Source organism: Microcaecilia unicolor, chromosome 10, assembly GCF_901765095.1.
Source record: "Microcaecilia unicolor chromosome 10, aMicUni1.1, whole genome shotgun sequence".
Classification (NCBI taxonomy): Eukaryota; Metazoa; Chordata; class Amphibia; order Gymnophiona; family Siphonopidae; genus Microcaecilia; species Microcaecilia unicolor.
In genome coordinates, this window is record NC_044040.1 from 39,060,643 (window position 1) to 39,078,840 (window position 18,198).

The 18,198-nt window shown below is 42.1% G+C and overlaps 1 protein-coding gene across 7 annotated transcripts in view; it reads left to right on the forward strand.

Moving 5' to 3' along the window:
- The window catches only part of KIF21A (kinesin family member 21A), a 205,984-nt gene that overhangs the window by 138,751 nt on the left and 49,035 nt on the right, over positions 1–18,198 (forward strand). For all 7 annotated transcript variants that reach the window (XM_030217189.1, XM_030217182.1, XM_030217184.1 and 4 more), the window contains 3 exons: positions 4,720–4,780; positions 11,955–12,009; positions 13,185–13,393. In XM_030217189.1, coding sequence (XP_030073049.1) covers positions 4,720–4,780; positions 11,955–12,009; positions 13,185–13,393 — 325 coding nt within the window. The remainder of the gene's footprint in view (positions 1–4,719; positions 4,781–11,954; positions 12,010–13,184; positions 13,394–18,198) is intronic.

The following is an 18,198-nucleotide window of genomic DNA, read 5'->3' on the forward strand; positions in this document are numbered from 1 at the left end:
CCCCAGCATGTTTATATGACAGTCCTCATCATATCATATTGGATTGATAGGAAATATGACCGTTATTTGAATGTAAGCCTCTTTTACAGGGCAGATGAGTACTTACTATTGTGTGGTGGTTGTAAGTGTGGTACAACATGAATACAACGGTAGCTCAACAAGAACAGGCTCTCCACAGTGCTCCAGAAGTACAGTGGTTCTCGGAAACCCATGTTTCTGGAACTTTATAATATGACATAGCTGTAATGTATTTATTAATCTGCGACATTTGGTGAGATCAGGTTGGTGAAGGGCCTCTCTGTTCTAGTACCTTTGATAATGGTGCAGATTCCTAAAAAGAATATCCTTTTTCTTTTAAAATCTGTGATATGTGAAGTGACAGTCACAGATGTTTTTCTTTTCAAAACATCGTTGTTCACTTTAACTCTTAAATGGAAGGAGGTAAGCAAAAGTTATTTTAAAAAGAATGAAACCTTTCATAAAGTTTAAAAATATATGGACCGATAGTCAAATATCTGGTCACCTGGTGCTGGCGAACACACAAATACCCTATCTGTATAGTTTTAAAATATATCTGGGCAATAGCTGGTTGTTTAGATCACTAAATGGTCATATATTATTCATATATTTATGGGCTGGGTTAGAGGAGGAGTGAGGACAGACCAAAAATCTATCTGGTTCATGGTGATTATTCAGCTCCTAGATAGGTAAGTTATGCATTTAGTTTGGTGGTGCCAGTACAGTGGCCACACTGTCGGTATATTCAGTGCTTCTACCTGTACAGATAACAGCGCTGAGTATATGGATTTAATTAAACCCTTGCACTGCACTTTGACTGAAGCTGATCATTGTACTGGCTGAAAGTGGTCCTCAAAGGAGGTAGTAATGGGCTTTTTAGTTCTTTTGTCCCTTTTAGAAATTTGGGAATAAATAGGTATCCAATGGTTTTTAAATGATGGAAGGAGAAAACCTTATTAATAGAAAACCTTTATCTGCGTAGTAGTTTATAGGAAGAAGGTATATATGTAGCCAAGGACATTTGATGGTATGAAAATACATTATTTATGATCCATTTTCATAACATTTTGATGATATTGTGATTTATCTTATTACTTTGGTGTTGTATTCATTAAAAGTACATTTATAATAGTTAACTTGCCTGTGTGATTGACTTGCTTGTATATTTGCTCATGTATTCATAAATGGTTAATGTGCATACATATGTTATAATCCACCTATAGAATGAAAGGAGGTGATCTAATAAATGAACTCAAAATCTAGAAAATAATTGGAGATACCCAACATAAATCGTAAGCGCGTTCTGACAAAATTAATATTTTTTTTTTAAAAGAGGAAAGGCCATAAAATAGAGAGGGTGGGGTGGGGGATAAAATGTTAAAAGTTTGATGACGGATTGGAGCAATTTGACTCTCCTGAGTACATTTATTTTTGTGTTCTACATATTCAGGCTGTGGAAAGTGTATTCTTTGAATTGTCATCAATAAAAAATGTTGAAACATAAGAGGAAAGGCCTCGAGAAGCCCCCAGCATGTATATTCTTGCTTCAGGGGCTGAACTTCTTCATCATTGGCCAAAACCTCTATAGCTTAGCAGACGGCAGAAATTAGCACTTGAAAATATGAAAAAAAGTTAAAGTAGAATATTTAAGTGCTAATTTCTGCCGTCTGCTAAGCTATAGAGGTTTTGGCCAATGATGAAGAAGTCCAGCCCCTGAAGCAAGGATATACATGCTGGGGGCTTCTCGAGGCCTTTTCTCTTTTAAAAAAAATATTAATTTTGTCAGAACGCGCTTACGATTTATGTTGGGTATCTCCAATTATTTTCTAGATTTTGCATACATATGTTATACCAACTAGACTGATATTTTTTCAAAGGATCTCTAGGTTTGGAGCAGAGGGCCATTTATCTTCCTAAGACTTGCTTTTCTTTTATTTTATACTAGTAAAAGAGGCCCGTTTCAGATCAAATGAAACGGGCGCTAGCAAGGTGTTCGTCGCCAACACTCCCTCCCTTCCTCCCTGGCCAACCCCTTCGTTATTCTTCCATTGCTCTGCCCCCGTCATGACGTTTGACGCGAGGGCGGGGCCCGGAGCGATTTCCCCCCCCCCCCCCCGCCTCCCTGCCTTCCTCCCTGCCAACCCCTTCGTTGTTCTGCCATTGCTCCGCCCTCGAGGGCGGGGCCCTGAGCGATTTTGGTGGCTTCACCACCACGAACCTTCGAACCTTTTTGAAGGAAGTCAGGGCTTGGCTTCACTGACGTCAGTGTCCTCAGAACGTTGAGGGTGAGTTTTATTATAGTAGATGTCTAGAAGCACTTTAGTATAATTTGACATCTTTTGATGCTTCACTGTGGTATCTTATTAAACAAAAATGAACCGGATAAAACCATGTCCTTTTAGTATAATACAATGGTTCCCAGACCTGGTCCTGGAGGCACCCCAGCCAGGCAGGTTTTCAGGATACCTACAATGAATATTCATGAGAGAGATTTGCATGCACTTCCTTCACTACATGCAAATCTCTCATGAATATTCTTTGTGGGTATCCTGAAAATCTGACTGGCTTGGGTGCCTCCAGGACCGGATTTGGGAACCACTGATATAATAGTTTATTGTTGCGGAAATATTTATTTATTTACCACCTTTCTGAAAGAATTCACTCATGCAAAAAAGACTCCAAGGAGAAAAAAGTACTTAATAGACTTAAGAAGTTTGCTGGCTGATGACCAAAAAGGTGAATGTTCTTGCTGTATAGATAAATGACAGCATTTTTTAGAGCACTTAGTCTTAATAATAGTGAAGGGATAAATATTCAGCCGGCAGTGGTCAGCAAATTTTTTTGTTCCTACTAAATTTATGCCTGGATATTCAATGCTGGGCCATGTCTGGGCACCAGCACTGGATATCTGAGTATTTGCAGATGTCTGGCATTTAACCAGTTAAGTGCTGGCATTCAGCCCTAACTGATTAAGTTAAACTGTTCAAAGATAGGACTGCTGTTTATGTGGTCCTGTTTAGCCAGCTAACTTAGGGATCCTTTTTTCAAAGGCACGCTGAAAAATGGCTTGCGGTAGTGTAGGGTGCGGGTTTTGGGCGCGCGCTGATCCATTTTTTAGCGCACCTGTAAAAAAGGCCTCTTTGTTTTTTGCCAAAAATGGATGTGCGGCAAAATCATAGACCTAGCAGTAAAGAATCTGGGCGGTAATGACCTACACGCATAAGATGCTACTTGGCGCGCCTCCGTTATGCAAGCAAGAAATTAAAAAATATTTTTCAGACGCGTGTAGCAGACGTGTTCCAAAATTGAAATGATCGCAAGGGCCACGCGGTAACCTGGTGGTAACGCCAAATTATTGCGCATTCGGCACGCATAGGCGCCTACGCGGCTTAGTAAAAGGGGCCCTTAGTGGCCCTTTTACTAAAGCTTAGTTCACGCTAATGAACACATGGCCCATAGTTATAAAATAGGACATGCAGCATTTAGTGCTAGGCATGTAGTTAGGTTTAATAAATAGGCCTCTTTATCAGTCAAGGACTGACTACACCTCTGGACTGCCCACTGAATAACCAGTTTCAGCTTAGGTAGATAATGCTGATATTAGCGGCACTATCTGATTAACTGCCACTGAATATCAGCGGATAACCTCTCTTGCCTGGTTAAATCACTTTGAATATTGACTCCAAAAAGTTTATGCTGATGTAGTAAAAGACGATCCAGTCCACTTGCCTACCAGAAACAACACACACAAAGAGCAGAACTGTTCATCAAAGGAAAATTTCTTAAATTAATGTTAACAAGCAGCCATAGGTAAACCTTTGCCTGTAGACGTTGATAGGGGGGTGGGGGGCACAGTCTGGGAGGGGCATGAGCAGAGTCACAAAGTACATGCATTGATTATAAAATAATTTCCGTATTTAGTGGCGTACTTTGTATGTGGATATTTAAAATCGGGGCTAGCTAGAAATCTTCCATCATTCAAAGAAATATACCAGATATCTTCATTAAATTTCAAAAAATTGTAATACTTGAATCAAAATCACATTAATTTATGCTGATTTTGATTTGAGTATTAAAGTTTGTAAGTCTTTAAGGGCCCCTTTTACCAAGCTGCGGCAAAAGGGGGTCTGCTCTGGCGTCGCTGCATGTTTTTGATGCGCGCCGTCCCCCTTTTACCACAGCAGGTAAAAGGATAGGTCTTTTCAGCAGGAAATGGCTGTGCGCGTGGCCATTTCGGGGGAGCCCTTACCGCCACCCATTGAGGTGGCGGTAAGGGCTCCCACACTAACCCAGCGGTAACCGGGTGCACTGGGGATGGGAAGTACTGCTGGGCTGCTGCGGTAGCCCAGTGGTACTTCCTGTTCAGCTTACTGCCACTTTGTAAAAGGGGCCCCAAGTGCTTTGAAAATATACCTCTGTCTTTTTAAAGTAGGTCCACAATAAGCACCTTCTTTCCTGTTACACCTAGGCACTTTCCCTAGCAGATCACAACATGTATACTTGTTCAGTAAGTTATTTTTATTCTCAGCTTTCATTCAATTCTTCCAAGTTCCATTCAGTGATTATGTTGAACGAAAAGTGCATATATATACACAGCCATACATATTAACATAGATTTTCTATGTAGGAGAGGTGGAGAACAATTGTAGAAATCCCTATGTGTTGTATGAAGCAGCTAATGTTGATTTCAACATTTTTTAGAAAATATGGAGCCTACAAGTGACGAGGAAGGATCTGTTCATAGCCCTGGAACAGAGGGCGGGTAAGTTAATTGGATGCTTTCTACAAATACGTTATAATCATTTCTGCCCTTCAGAAAAATTGTGATTAGTTAAAGGCCCATTTGTCATACTTCATGGAGAGAACTCCCACAGAATTCTCTAAGGCGGTATGTCAAGTATAAATAAACTTGGAAACTTGAAGAGGGGATTTGAGACGGCTCAATTCTCTCTGCATTTTACAATAGGCTCTGCCAAACGTGTGGAGCCTTTTGTAAAATAGGTAGAAGGATTTGGCAAATATATGGGTATTTGCTGGCATGTCCAGTGGGAGCAGCTCTTAAAAAATACTTGGGGAAAAAGAGTGTGAAAGCTCTTAAATTAGCATTGCTGTTGCCAGGGACATCATGGATTCCTGGCTACAGCAACTAGATAGCGGACCCTGCATCAGGGCCACTGTGAAACTTGCTGGGGCAGGAGGTCATCAAGTTACCTCTGTGATTCCCTGCCTCCCCAAGATCTACCATACCCCCTCCCAAGATTGACAGTACTCCTCCATGCCCTCCTAAACCCCCCACCCTTCAGCTTTACCAGGGGTTTCCCTGGTGATTTTTTTTTTTTTTTTTTTGGGGGGGGGGGGGGACAGGGCAAGAGCGATCCTCAGTTGCTTCTGCCCCGTTACATAGTAACATAGTAGATGATGGCAGATAAAGACATGTACGGTCCATCTGTCCAACAAGATAAACTCATAGCATAAGGCATGTTGTGATACCACATATGCATATTTGATCTTGATTTGTCCTTGGCATTTTCAGGGCACAGACTGTAGAAGTCTGCTTGACACTAGCCTTATTCTCCAACTACTGAAGTTGTCATGAGGCCCACTCGAGCTCATCCAAATCTCTCCATCCATGATTAGGGCGCAGACTGTAGACTGCTTTGTTTCTCAATTACTGGTGTTGCCATTTAATCACCGCTACGCTTCTCAGTTACTGGTGTTACTATCTAATCACCTGTAAGCTTGTTTGGTTCCAATGCCTTCCATACAGGATTCCTTTGTGTTTATTCCACACATTTTTAAATTCTGTTACTGTTTTCATCTCCACCTCCCATGGGAAGGCATTCCAGGCATCTACCACCCTCTCCGTGAAAAAGTACTTCCTCATGCTATTCCTGGGTCCCCCCCACCCCCCATCTAAATTAATGTCCTCTAGTTCTACCACCTTCCCTACTCTGGAAAAGGTTTCCTATATAATAATTCTCACCTCCAACGTTCTATGCTTGGGACCGTGGCTCCCTGGCTGCAGGTGGTCTGCGAGGCAGACACGCACGGACGTCACTGACGTCAAAACAGCTCCTCCTACTGCCTTGGAATCAGCTGTCACCCCCCGTGCTACGGCCCCCTCGAAACCCACCCCCTTCCGCGAACCTGTTGATTCCCCCCCCCACCGGAATGCCGAAAACCGCACCCCCCCTCCCCGCCGCTTTTGTGCACTACCTGTGCTGACAGCAGAAGTGTTGTTCTGCCCTTCGGTTGGGTTCCTCAAACATCTCAGAAAGTTTAACTCCATGCGTCTGACGTCAGACGCACGCAGAGGAACTTCCCGACAAGATGATTGAAGAACCAACGGGAAGGAAAGAACAACACTTCAGCTGTAAGAACAGGTAGCACGGCGGTGGGGAGCAATTTTCGCCGGCACGGGGGGGGGGGGGGGGAACGACAGCTTCGCGGAAGGGGGGGGTTCAAGGGGGCTGTAGCACGGAGGGGGGGGGGGGGGGAATTGCCTGCCTAAGGCCCGTTTTCTTGCCTACAGAAACGGGCCTTTTTTACTAGTGTTTCAAATATTTGAATGTCTGTATCATATCACACCTGTCTCTCTTGAGTTTCATTCTTTGCTTCTGGCTCCACCTTGGTACATCTTTTCTGATCATCATAATGCTCAATGCAGCAAAACAATTATATAGGGGCAAAGGTTGGGAAGGTGAATGCCTCTGTGACACAGGCCATAATCTACTTCAGTCTACTGTGACCCATCTATTCCTCTGTTGCTTTATTCTTTGTGGCAGCGCTGGTGGTAAATTACCTGGAAATTGGTATTCCTGGATGCTCCCTTAATTGGTGCCAATTCCTTCTTTACATAAGAACATAAGAGTAGCCATACTGGGTCAGACCAATGGTCCATCTAGCCCAGTATTCTGTTTCCTAATGGTGAGAAGGGAGGGACTATAAAGTTATAAGCTCCCGGAGACACATTCTCGGTGTGAGTGGATATTGCATCCCCTGGTGGGTTGGTCCTGTCTACAGGATTACTTCCAACTGGACCAGGGTGTTGCTGTCCTTTTAGAAGACCTCCCTCCTCCAAGGCAGCATAGGGGCTTCCAGACTGGAGGTAGGACTTCTCTACAACGTCCCTGTAGGCCTCCTCTATGTACCTCTCTGTCTCTCTCAGCTTCTCCAAGTCAGCAGGAGTACAGAAATTTAGCAAATTATATAGCAAGCAGAGGAAGGGTTTTTTTTTTCCCTGTATAGGATAGATGGAGGTAGTCAGTGATGTTCTAGGAAGAAATTAGAGAGAGATACACAGGTAAGAGAGTAGTATAGAATCTATGAATCAAACCAAGCACAAAAACCTGAAAATATATAAATTCAGAAAAGCATAGCTTTCAGGTTAGGTTCAAATATTAGATGCTAGGTTCAAATTGGCACCTCTGACTCTCTAACATGGTCTCACAGAGTACTGCTGTGTGTGTGGGGGGGCTTCATCTGTCAAATAGTTGAACCCTAGGACTAGTACCGTGGGACTGCCACTAATGGGGTCAAAGGCACCATTTTGAACTAGGCGCTGATGGGCAGGAGCAACTGGAAGATTGTTCCTGTCCCCAGTTAGACACCAGGGAGACTCTGGTAAGAGCTGGGTGTGTGGGGGTTAGGAGAATGGTGGGGTATTACCAGTGTTCTTGAGATGGAGTATGGTTGATGTCAAAGGGGTCTGGGCAGTGGTGAGGGGTGCCATCAGCTTTTTCATGTGTCCCTTGATTGAGGCCACAGGTTTCAACTGGGAGTCAGTTCTTGTTTGTATGCCTTGGGGCAGTGGCAAAAGCTGACATGGATATTTTTCAATCTGCTATAAAAATACAATTGTGGAGTGGAGTTTATGAAACATATACAAAAACACAAAATCCACTAAGATTACGTAAGATTACATCTGATCGAGGAGCTCTTTGAGGCATTTTTCCCTTTACATTAAGTCATTTTTTGTATTAGTGGATTTTGTGTTTTTGTATATTTTTCAATCTGGCCATGTCCTTCCCTTTGTAAAACAGGAAAGACATGTCTATATTTTAGGCATGTCTAAAGCATTCCTCTTCTACTCTGCTCCAATGCCCGTTTCAGATTTCTGTGTTGGAGGGGGAAGGAGTTCTAGATGTGCCAAGAGGTTTTTCTTATAATCACTATTTGTATGTGTGTGCAATGTAGATATAAATGTTGCTGTCTAGATCGGGGTTCTCAACCTTGACCATGGGTCACATCCATCCAGTCAGGTTTTCAGGATATCCACAAAGAATATGCATGAGAGAGATTTGAATGCATTACCTTCATTATATGCAGATTTCTGTCATGTATATTCATTGTGGATATCCTGAAAATATGATTGGCTGGATGTGAACCAAGGACTGGGTTGAGAACCACTGATCTAGATGATCTGAAATGACCTTCCTTAAGTGTTACAATTCAAGGTGCCTTTCGAAGTACCTAACATCTTTTTCAGAATATGCCATCATATTTTAGGTAATCAGCAATGAAAGCGCTATAAGCAATTAAGTAATGAAGGGAACCACGTTATATCTCACACTCAAAAATGCTCTACTTCCCAATAATTTCTCAAATTTTTACTCAAAAGGTCAGTGGAGTCATGATAGGATCTGTCAGACAAGTGTATCCACCTCCTCTATTGGCTAAATGAGGCAGACATATAACTAAGGGCGGTACCACAATCTTCATTGATCCGTTTTTTAAATATTTTTTTCTCATAATCCCAACTTTAACCAAAAAAATGTTTTTCTTTAAAGAGTCAATTATATTTTCAAAAATATCCTTATCACTCTTTATGGTCCACATTCATAGGAGGTAACATAGTATCTCTTAAATTAAAGATGAGTACTTAGTTTTTTTACCTGTAAGCAGCAATTCAAAATTGAGACCAAATGTCACCGACATAGATCCATGTTTCGCTAGCAAGCTGTATCAAGGTAGTCTCCTATAATATGAAACAATAATACAAGATTAGCTCATAAATACTGACAGAGCTATGACGCACAGTTTAAACACTGACCTTCACTAACCATAGGTTTCATCCAGACGACGGTTTCAAAATATGGCTGCCGTGATTTCTTTGAAAGGAGGCTATATAGCCCATTCAAATGTTCACGTGGTATGTAGAGCACTAATCAAAACTCAAGGACTAATAAACATGGGGTCAGATTAATGTGAGCCATTCAATTTCCCAATTCAGTCCATATGGTTCTACAACATTTAGAGTAAAGATCCAAAATTGCTCTCTAAAGTTAAGCAATTTTTCTAAATCGCCACCCTCCCACCCTTCTCTTACATTATCTATTATCCGCCATCGTAAATCTGTTATTTGATAGTGACATTAAGCCCAGTGCTGTACCAAGGGGGCTTCCATTTTATTAGTAAGGATCCTAGATTTATGTTCTGTTCTGTGAGATATACTTTAATTGCTCTCATACTTCTCCCTACATAGATTTTATTACAGGGACATTGGGTGATGTATACTGCCATTTTAGTAGTACAATCTGAGTTACAAAAAGATTTAATTTTTCGCTGTAATTGTGGATCAGCCCATACTAGACCTATTATTGAAGTCTAACACCATTGACAGAGTCCACAGGTAGAATGTGATAATATATCAGTTTGTCTGATACAGTAATGATTTTTCCAGGATAATATCGCTCCCATATTTTTCACACGTGTAAAAGCAATAAGAGACTTCTCCATAAATACAGTATCCATCTGTAAGATATGCCAATGAAACATGATTATTTACACTATAAACTTAGCCATAGATGAGTATGGCAGTACATACCACGTGAACATTTGAATGGGCTATATAGCCTCCTTTCAAAGAAATCACGGCGGCCATATTTTGAAACCGTTGTCTGGATGAAACCTATGGTTAGTGAAGGTCAGTCTTTAAACTGTGCATGATAGCTCTATCAGTATTTATGAGCTAATCTTGTATTATTGTTTCATATTATAGGAGACTACCTTGATACAGCTTGCTAGCGAAACATGGATCTATGTCGGTGACATTTGGAGGGGCATAATCGAAAGGGGCGCCCAAGTTTTCCTGAGGACGTCCTCGCAGGATGTCCTGGCAAAGGGGCAGGGAAACCCATATTATCGAAACAAGATGGGCATCCATCGTTAGTTTCGATAATACGGTCGGGGCGCCCAAATCTTGACATTTAGGTCGTCCCTAGAGATGGTCGTCCTTAGACTTGGTCGTTTCTGATTTTCGATGGTAATGGAAACTAAGGACGCCCATCTCAGAAACGACCAAGTGCAAGCCCTTTGGTCATGGGAGGAGCCAGCATTCTTAGTGCACTGGTCTCCCTGACATGCCAGGACACCAACCGGGCACCTTAGGGGGCAGTGCAGTGGACTTCAGAAAAAGCTCCCAGGTACATAGCTTCCTTACCTTGTGTGCTGAACCCCCCCAAATCCCACTCCCCGCAACTGTACACCACTTCCATAGCCCTTATGGGTGAAGGGGGCACCTAAATGTGGGTATAGTGGTTTTCTGGTGGGTTTTGAAGGGCTCACGTTTACTACCACAAGTGTAACGGGGGGGGGGGGGGGGGGGGGGGGAATGGGCCTGGGTCCGCCTGCCTGAAGTGCACTGCACCCACTAAAACTGCTCCAGGGACCTGCATACTGCTGTCATGGAGCTGGTTATGATATTTGAGGCTGGCAAAAAATATTTTGAAAAATTGTTTTTGAGGGTTGAAGGGGGTTAGTGACCACTGGGGGAGTAAGGGGAGGTCATCTTTGATTCCCTCCGGTGGTCATCTGGTCAGTTCGGGCACCTTTTTGTGGCTTGGTCATAAGAAAAAAAGGACCAGGTAAAGTCGTCCAAGTGTTCGTCAGGGACGCCCTTTTTTTTTCCGTTATGGGTCGAGGATGCCCATGTGTTAGGCACGCCCAAGTCCCACCTTCATTATGCCTCTGACACGCCCCCGGGAACTTTGGTCGTCCTCACGATGGAAAGCAGTTGGGGATGCCCAAAATCAGCTTTCCATTATACCGATTTGGGCGACCCTATGAGAAGGACGCCCATCTTGCGATTTGTGTCGAAAGATGGGCATCCTTCTCTTTCGAAAATAAGCCTGTTGGTCTCCATTTTGCATTGCTGTTTACAGCTAAAAAGCTAAGTACTCATCTTTAATTTGAGATACTATGTTACCTCCTATGAATGTGGACCATAAAGAGTGATAAGGATATTTTGAAAATATAATTGACTCTTTAAAGAAAAAAAATTGGGGGGTTAAATAAAGTTGGGATTATGAGAAAACAAATATTTAAAAAATGGATCAATGAAGATTGTGGTACCACCCCTAGTTATATGCCTGGCTCATTTAGCCAATAGAGGAGGCGGTTACACTTGTCTGACAGATCCTATCATGACTCCACTGACCTTTTGAGTAGAAATTTGAGAAATTGTTGGGAGTAGATCATATTTTAGGTAGCATCCCTGCTTGGTCACTTAAGATTTTTAAGCAATAGCTTACTATGTTACCTCACTTAAGATTAAAACTTCAACTTAATAAAGAGAATTGGGGAAGTTTGTTGTCTTTGAGTCACCTAATGAAATAGATGCATTTGTTTTGCAAGCGTACTTTTTTTTTTGGGGGGGGGGGGGTTGAGGGGTGGTTTGATTACGAATTTAATTTTCTGAGTGAGGTTCCATTTTATGGACGCATGAAAAATCATAAATATTTAGATTTTGTAATGCATAAGTCAATGCCAAGAGGCCATTAACATTTGGTGCTTTTACAAATGAATAAATAAAAGTAAAAGTGAACAGACTGTGCCAACAGTTATACAGATTTTATTGTAGGATATAGACTTACTGTTACTGGAATTAATTGTTTAGTTTTTTTTCACCTCACACGTTGTAACTTATTTATGTATAGTTCATTAACTTCGGACCTAATGAAGATCTGCAGCGAAGTCAAACCCAAAAGCAAGGTACTGTAAAGGGATGTTTTACTGATTTGATCTGTGCAATGTAGCTTAGGCAAGCATTTGGTCTAAATTGAGGATCCTATTTAATTAAAAGAATGTATTCCTTGTTTACACACATACAAAATTATAACTTCAAAAGCTTAGTAAATATTTAGTAGCTGGAAATGAGCAAGAGGCTAGTCTCCTTGGGGTTGATATTCTTCAGCCTGCACCTTGGTAAGCTGCTTCTAGCTGAGGGTGAACTAACCCTGGATATTCAATGCTGAGGCATGCATGACTCCCAGCATTGAATAATTTCTGAGCTGGCAGTCATCCTAGAAGTTAACAGACCAGTGCCCGCTTAACTTATCACATGAAGTTAGGACTGCTGTTTTGCTGGCCTAACTTTATGCGGTGACTTAGCCAGTAAGTGGAATGAAAATCGCTGCTAACCAGCTAAGTTGCCACTCTGCCCTAGGCTCAGTTGGAGGATGACTGGTTAGCAGTGATAACTGGTTAAGTGCCATCTCGCTCAGAAGGGTTTAATAAGACAGAAGCCTCTCCTGCTCTTTAAGTTTTTGGGTTTATCTATAGACAAAAAATGTGATTTGCTCATTCTGAACCATTTGTGTGTGTGTTTGTGTTTATATCTATCTAACTATCTATCTAGATAGATAGATAGATATAAACTGGATACATTTTATACAGTGTAGTAGTTTAGGTGTAGCTCCATTACAATGTCCATAAACAATTGAACCATTTCAGTAATAGTATACATAAGTACATAAGTAATGCCACACTGGGAAAAGACCAAGGGTCCATCAAGCCCAGCATCCTGTCCACAGCGGACAATCCAGGCCAAGGGCACCTGGCAAGCTTCCCATACGTATGTATCCTATACATATACGTATGTATATGTATAGGATATACATTATACTCAATATACGGCAGTGATCTACTGGCCACATAATCATATTTGCCATTGTCAGTCTCATTGCTAAATATTGGAGCAGGCTGTGGCAAATATTTCATCATGGGAGAAAAATTTCCTGACCACAATATGAAATAAATTGCCTGACCTTACTGTATTAATAGAATGGAGGGTTTCAAGTGTAATTCTGGGGTATCTCTTATATAGTACCATTTTACTGTTCTCAATTTGCAAACACAGTTACCTTGTGTTTTTTTGGTCCATACAGGCACGCAGGAGAACTGCAACGCAGCTGGAACTGCTTTATGCAAATAGTAATGATTTGGCCTCTCAACTTGGTGCAGGGGATGCTCCCTTGCCCAGTCAGCTTGCTCCTGTTGCAGAAGTGCAGGAGACTGGATTGAATGCTGAGACAAGCACTAGGGAAAAAGAGCTGCTTCCCCCACCAGCTGGCTTACCTGCTAAGATAGGCAGCATGTAAGTGTTGCTTGGCAATACTAATACCCTCTGCTTTCTGTTCTTGTTGGTTTTGTTTTGGCATGCTTTTTTTTTTTTTTTTTACATTTCATCAGTCTGCATTAAGCACTTTTAATTTATCTATGGGCACACATAGACAAACATGGTTTGATAGGACAGAGTCAACATGGATTCAGCCAAGGGAAGTCTTGCCTCACCAATTTGCTTCATTTCTTTGAATGCGTGAATAAACTTATGGATAAAGGTGAGTTTGTTGATGTAGCATATCTAGATTTTCTGAAAGAGTTTGACTCCTGAGAAAATTAAAGAATCGTGCAATAAGAGGCAGTACCCTGTTGTGAATTAATAATTGGTTGATGGATTTTGGCATGCTTTTAAGTCAATAAAAAGATTTGAGCGGATTAGGCAGACCAAGCAGTAATGCAAAAAGAAACAAAAAACATTTGATAGTGCTGTCTGTGAAAAATAGGTATCAGATGGCTTCATTCATGTTATCTGATTACTTGGTCTTAATGAGACATTGTTAGAATCTTAGGGTTTTTTTTTAAAAACCTCTTGTTAATTTACTGTTCTGAGATTTTGTTAATAAGATATGAAACCTGAATCCAGCCAAAAGTAGAAAACTTGCATGAAGGGCTATGGCACAGCATGCGAAGAACACCAAATGAATAATAATCCCCACTGATATCCTCCAAATTTAATGCTGTTAGTGAATGAGTGCTGACAGTCCAGCTTTAGTCTGAGGCATTGTTCCATGGCTTTCTTTCATTTTGTTACAAGCTGAAAGTGCTTTTTCAGCTTCAGCAGCATCTCAGGTCACATGAACCAATAATATCTGAAGATTGCTCAGTGACAAGTTCCGTACACTGCCATTCAGAGGAGCTGAGCTCAGTTCCTAGGTATGTTTGATTCTTCTAGGCTGGCCAGAGTGGGGATTCCTGTGTAGGCAGCATTTGCAGCCCCTGGGAAAAGAGAATCTTTGCCATTACTTAGTGGCCATGGAGCTGTGGTTTATGACCCCTCTTGCCAAGGATGGTCATGGTGATGGCTGAGCTGAATTTGAAGGGGGAAATAGATAAAATAGGAGCCAATCCCTGGTTAGTGGTAAATAAAGACACTTGGTTCTGTGGCCCAGGAGAAGCTGATTTTGATTGGATGCAATCCTGGGCAGAAAGGAAAACTCATCAAGAATATATAGACGGGTGGAAAAAGAGCTTCCAGTAAAAAAAAAAAAAAAAAACAACAACAACAAAAAACCCTGCTGCGGATATTTTATTTATTTATTTATGAAAACTCTATACTTCACCAGGGATATTCAAACTGATATAATATACATTCAACATCAACATAAGTTTGAAATATACATTTTGTAGATGTCTCTCTTTGTTATTTAAGGACATGACATGGAAGGAAAAACGGCTTCGGCGAAATCAAAAGATGCGATTGTGCCTAAAAATCAGAAAAAGGCACAAAAGAGAAAAGGGGAGAACCCGACTGCGTGGCCTAAGGCCGGCCACGATGAAAAAGAAAGAAAACTTGAAATAGGGAAAAAAACTAAAGGGAAAACTACGGGAACCTTATTTTTTAATTTTTTTTTTTATCTTGTGAAGAAAAAAGAAAAAACAGAAGCGAACAAAATCGTAAACGAAGAGGACTCTTCCTGGGCCTGAAAGGAGCAGAAAATGAACGCTGCCGCATCTCAATGCGGAGAGAGAAAAACTGAGAAGTGCTCACACGACGGGCGGGAAATCAGTCCGCGCATGCGCGGTGCACACAGCACGTGCACCAGAAGACTCTGGCAAAACTTTACTTTTTTGCTTGCAAAAATTTGCCGATTCCTGGGCCAACGCAGACGTCGATCCACATGTGAGAACAAGCAGCCTTCTTGTCCTCGGAGAAGGTTTCAAACACATTAATTAGCTCTTTCGCTTTGGGTCAAATTAGCACAGGGAAAAAAAGCTGCCGAATTGGCAATGATCGCACTATCTCTTAATGAGTTGATAGTAACACCACCATTTTCTACATCTCACTGTGTTAGTAAATCAGACTTTAAAGCCTGATCTAATATACATGCTAGGAACAGTCAGTAAACTACATTTCTTATCCTACCAGACCAGTCCAGATATATGGGGTTATGCTCTCCAGCAAAAGATGATGACAGAACAGCTGGTTTGTCGATATCAATCTGTATAGGGTCTTGTGAAGGCTCTCCAGCATATGAGGACAGTGTGTAAGGAAACTTAAATTGGCCAGAGGTATCTGACGGATCTCCAAGGGCAATGGTCCAGAAGGATCAGTTTCCCTTGAGGAAAGTGAGTCGAGCAGAAGGATTTCTGTAGTAGCTTAGCCCCTGGTTCTTTGGGCTGAGGGATGTATAATCAGGCTGGCCCACTTTTCTCCCCTCTCTCTCACCTTATTCCCAGATTAGTAAGAGAGTATAAGAGTCAACAAAGGCAAGTTTAATGACACTGTACCTTCAGTAGAGCAGGTAGGTTTAACAGTGCCTTACATTGGAGCAGGACATGAAAAGGAATCGAAAAAGGGAAAAAAATGGCAAATCACACAGGAACAAGATGTCAGGATAGAACTAGAGTTTAGGAACACTAGATCAAGACAGGAACCCAGGACAAGACTACAATCCAGGTGGATCAAGACAAAAACCCAGGATAGGATTAGAATCCAGACATAGTGTCTAAGACAAGAATCCTGGAACCCAGAAAAAAGGCAGAAGACCAAGAAACATAAAGCAAGACACAATAGCCCATCAGGGAACAAGTCCAGAGACAGGGCAGAAGTATCCTACATCCTCTGGGCTAATGCTTACAGTGCCAGTCAAGACACAAACACAGGATATAAGAGTAGGTACATAAGTAATGCCACACTGGGAAAAGACCAAGGGTCCATCAAGCCCAGCATCCTGTCCATGACAGCGGCCAATCCAGGCCAAGGGCACCTGGCGAGCTTCCCAAACGCACAAACATTCTATACATGTTATTCCTGGAATTGTGGATTTTTCCCAAGTCCATTTAGTAGTGGTTTATGGACTTGTCCTTTAGGAAACTGTCTAACCCCTTTTTAAACTCTGCTAAGCTAACCGCCTTCACCACGTTCTCCGGCAACGAATCCCAGAGTTTAATTACGCGTTGGGTGAAGAAACATTTTCTCCGATTTGTATTAAATTTACTACACTGTAGTTTCATCGCATGCCCCCTAGTCCTAGTATTTTTGGAAAGCGTGAACAGACGCTTCACATCCACCTGTTCCACTCCACTCATTATTTTATATACCTCTATCATGTCTCCCCTCAGCCGTCTCTTCTCCAAGCTGAAAAGCCCTAGCCTCCTTAGTCTTTCTTCATAGGGAAGTCGTCCGATCCCCGCTATCATTTTAGTCGCCCTTCGCTGCACCTTTTCCAATTCTACTATATCTTTCTTGAGATGCAATGACCAGAATTGAACACAATACTCAAGGTGCGGTCGCACCATGGAGCGATGCAACGGGATTATAACATCCTCACACCTGTTTTCCATACCTTTCCTAATAATACCCAACATTCTATTTGCTTTCCTAGCCGCAGCAGCACACTGAGCAGAAGGTTTCAGCGTATTATCAACGACGACACCCAGATCCCTTTCTTGGTCCGTAACTCCTAACGTGGAACCTTGCATGACGTAGCTATAATTCGGGTTCTTTTTTCCCACATGCATCACCTTGCACTTGCTCACATTAAACGTCATCTGCCATTTAGCTGCCCAGTCTCCCAGTCTTGTAAGGTCCTTCTGTAATTTTTCACAATCCTGTTGCGAGTTAACGACTTTGAATAACTTTGTGTCATCAGCAAATTTAATTACCTCGCTAGTTAAAATCATTTATAAATATATTAAAAAGCAGCGGTCCTAGCACAGACCCCTGAGGAACCCCAGTAACTACCCTTCTCCCTTCTGGCATGGAACCTGCAACTGAATACAGACCCAAACATCAAACAGCTCCCCCTGTAAGGCCCGGTGTCTTTGGGTCTTTGACAAGACCCTCTTCTAGCCTCTGTCACCGCCTCCAGTTTTATGAGGTGGGATCAGAGGTAAGTAGGTGTATATTTTCAGGTTCATTTCAAGTACTTCATCTAGTAATTGAAAAAGCTACAAAAGGGGGAGGAGGAGGGATCAGCCTGAGGAAGGGAGGGCTGGAGAACAGCTGCTATTATGGGTGAGAATGGTCTCAGCCTCAGAACATGCAGCCAGCACTCCCATCCTCTACTGCTTTGGGCCCATAGGGCTGGCTTCAACTTGGCGACCTTGTCCTACTCCTGGGGAAGGGGTGTTCTGGGAGTTTATTAATGTATCAGTATATTATTTAAAGCATGGAGACACTTCAGCTCCCTTCCTTCAGGATGTCTTGCTCCCTAGCCAGAGTCCAGTTACACCAGGCATGTGGTCCTAGATGGGAGGGATGGTGGGTGATCAAGGGGTCACAAAGTTTATGACTTCAACTTTGTGTATGGACTGTTTCAAAAGTACTTGGGATAGGTTTGTATTTAGCAGAGGGAGCACACCCATGGACATAGTGGAAGCCACTGCTTTCCCTGGGATTGGTAGCATGGAATTTTGCTACTAATTGGGTTTCTACCAGGTACTTGTGACCTGGATTGGCCACTGTTGGAAGCAGGAAACTGGGCTAGATGAACCATTGGTCTGACCCAGTATGGCTATTGTTATGTTCTTATGTCTTTGATTACCCAGGTTTTTGCAGCCTTGAGAATCTTGGCAAAGTAAGTAGAAGGTAAATCCCTCAAAGATCCCACCTCCTGG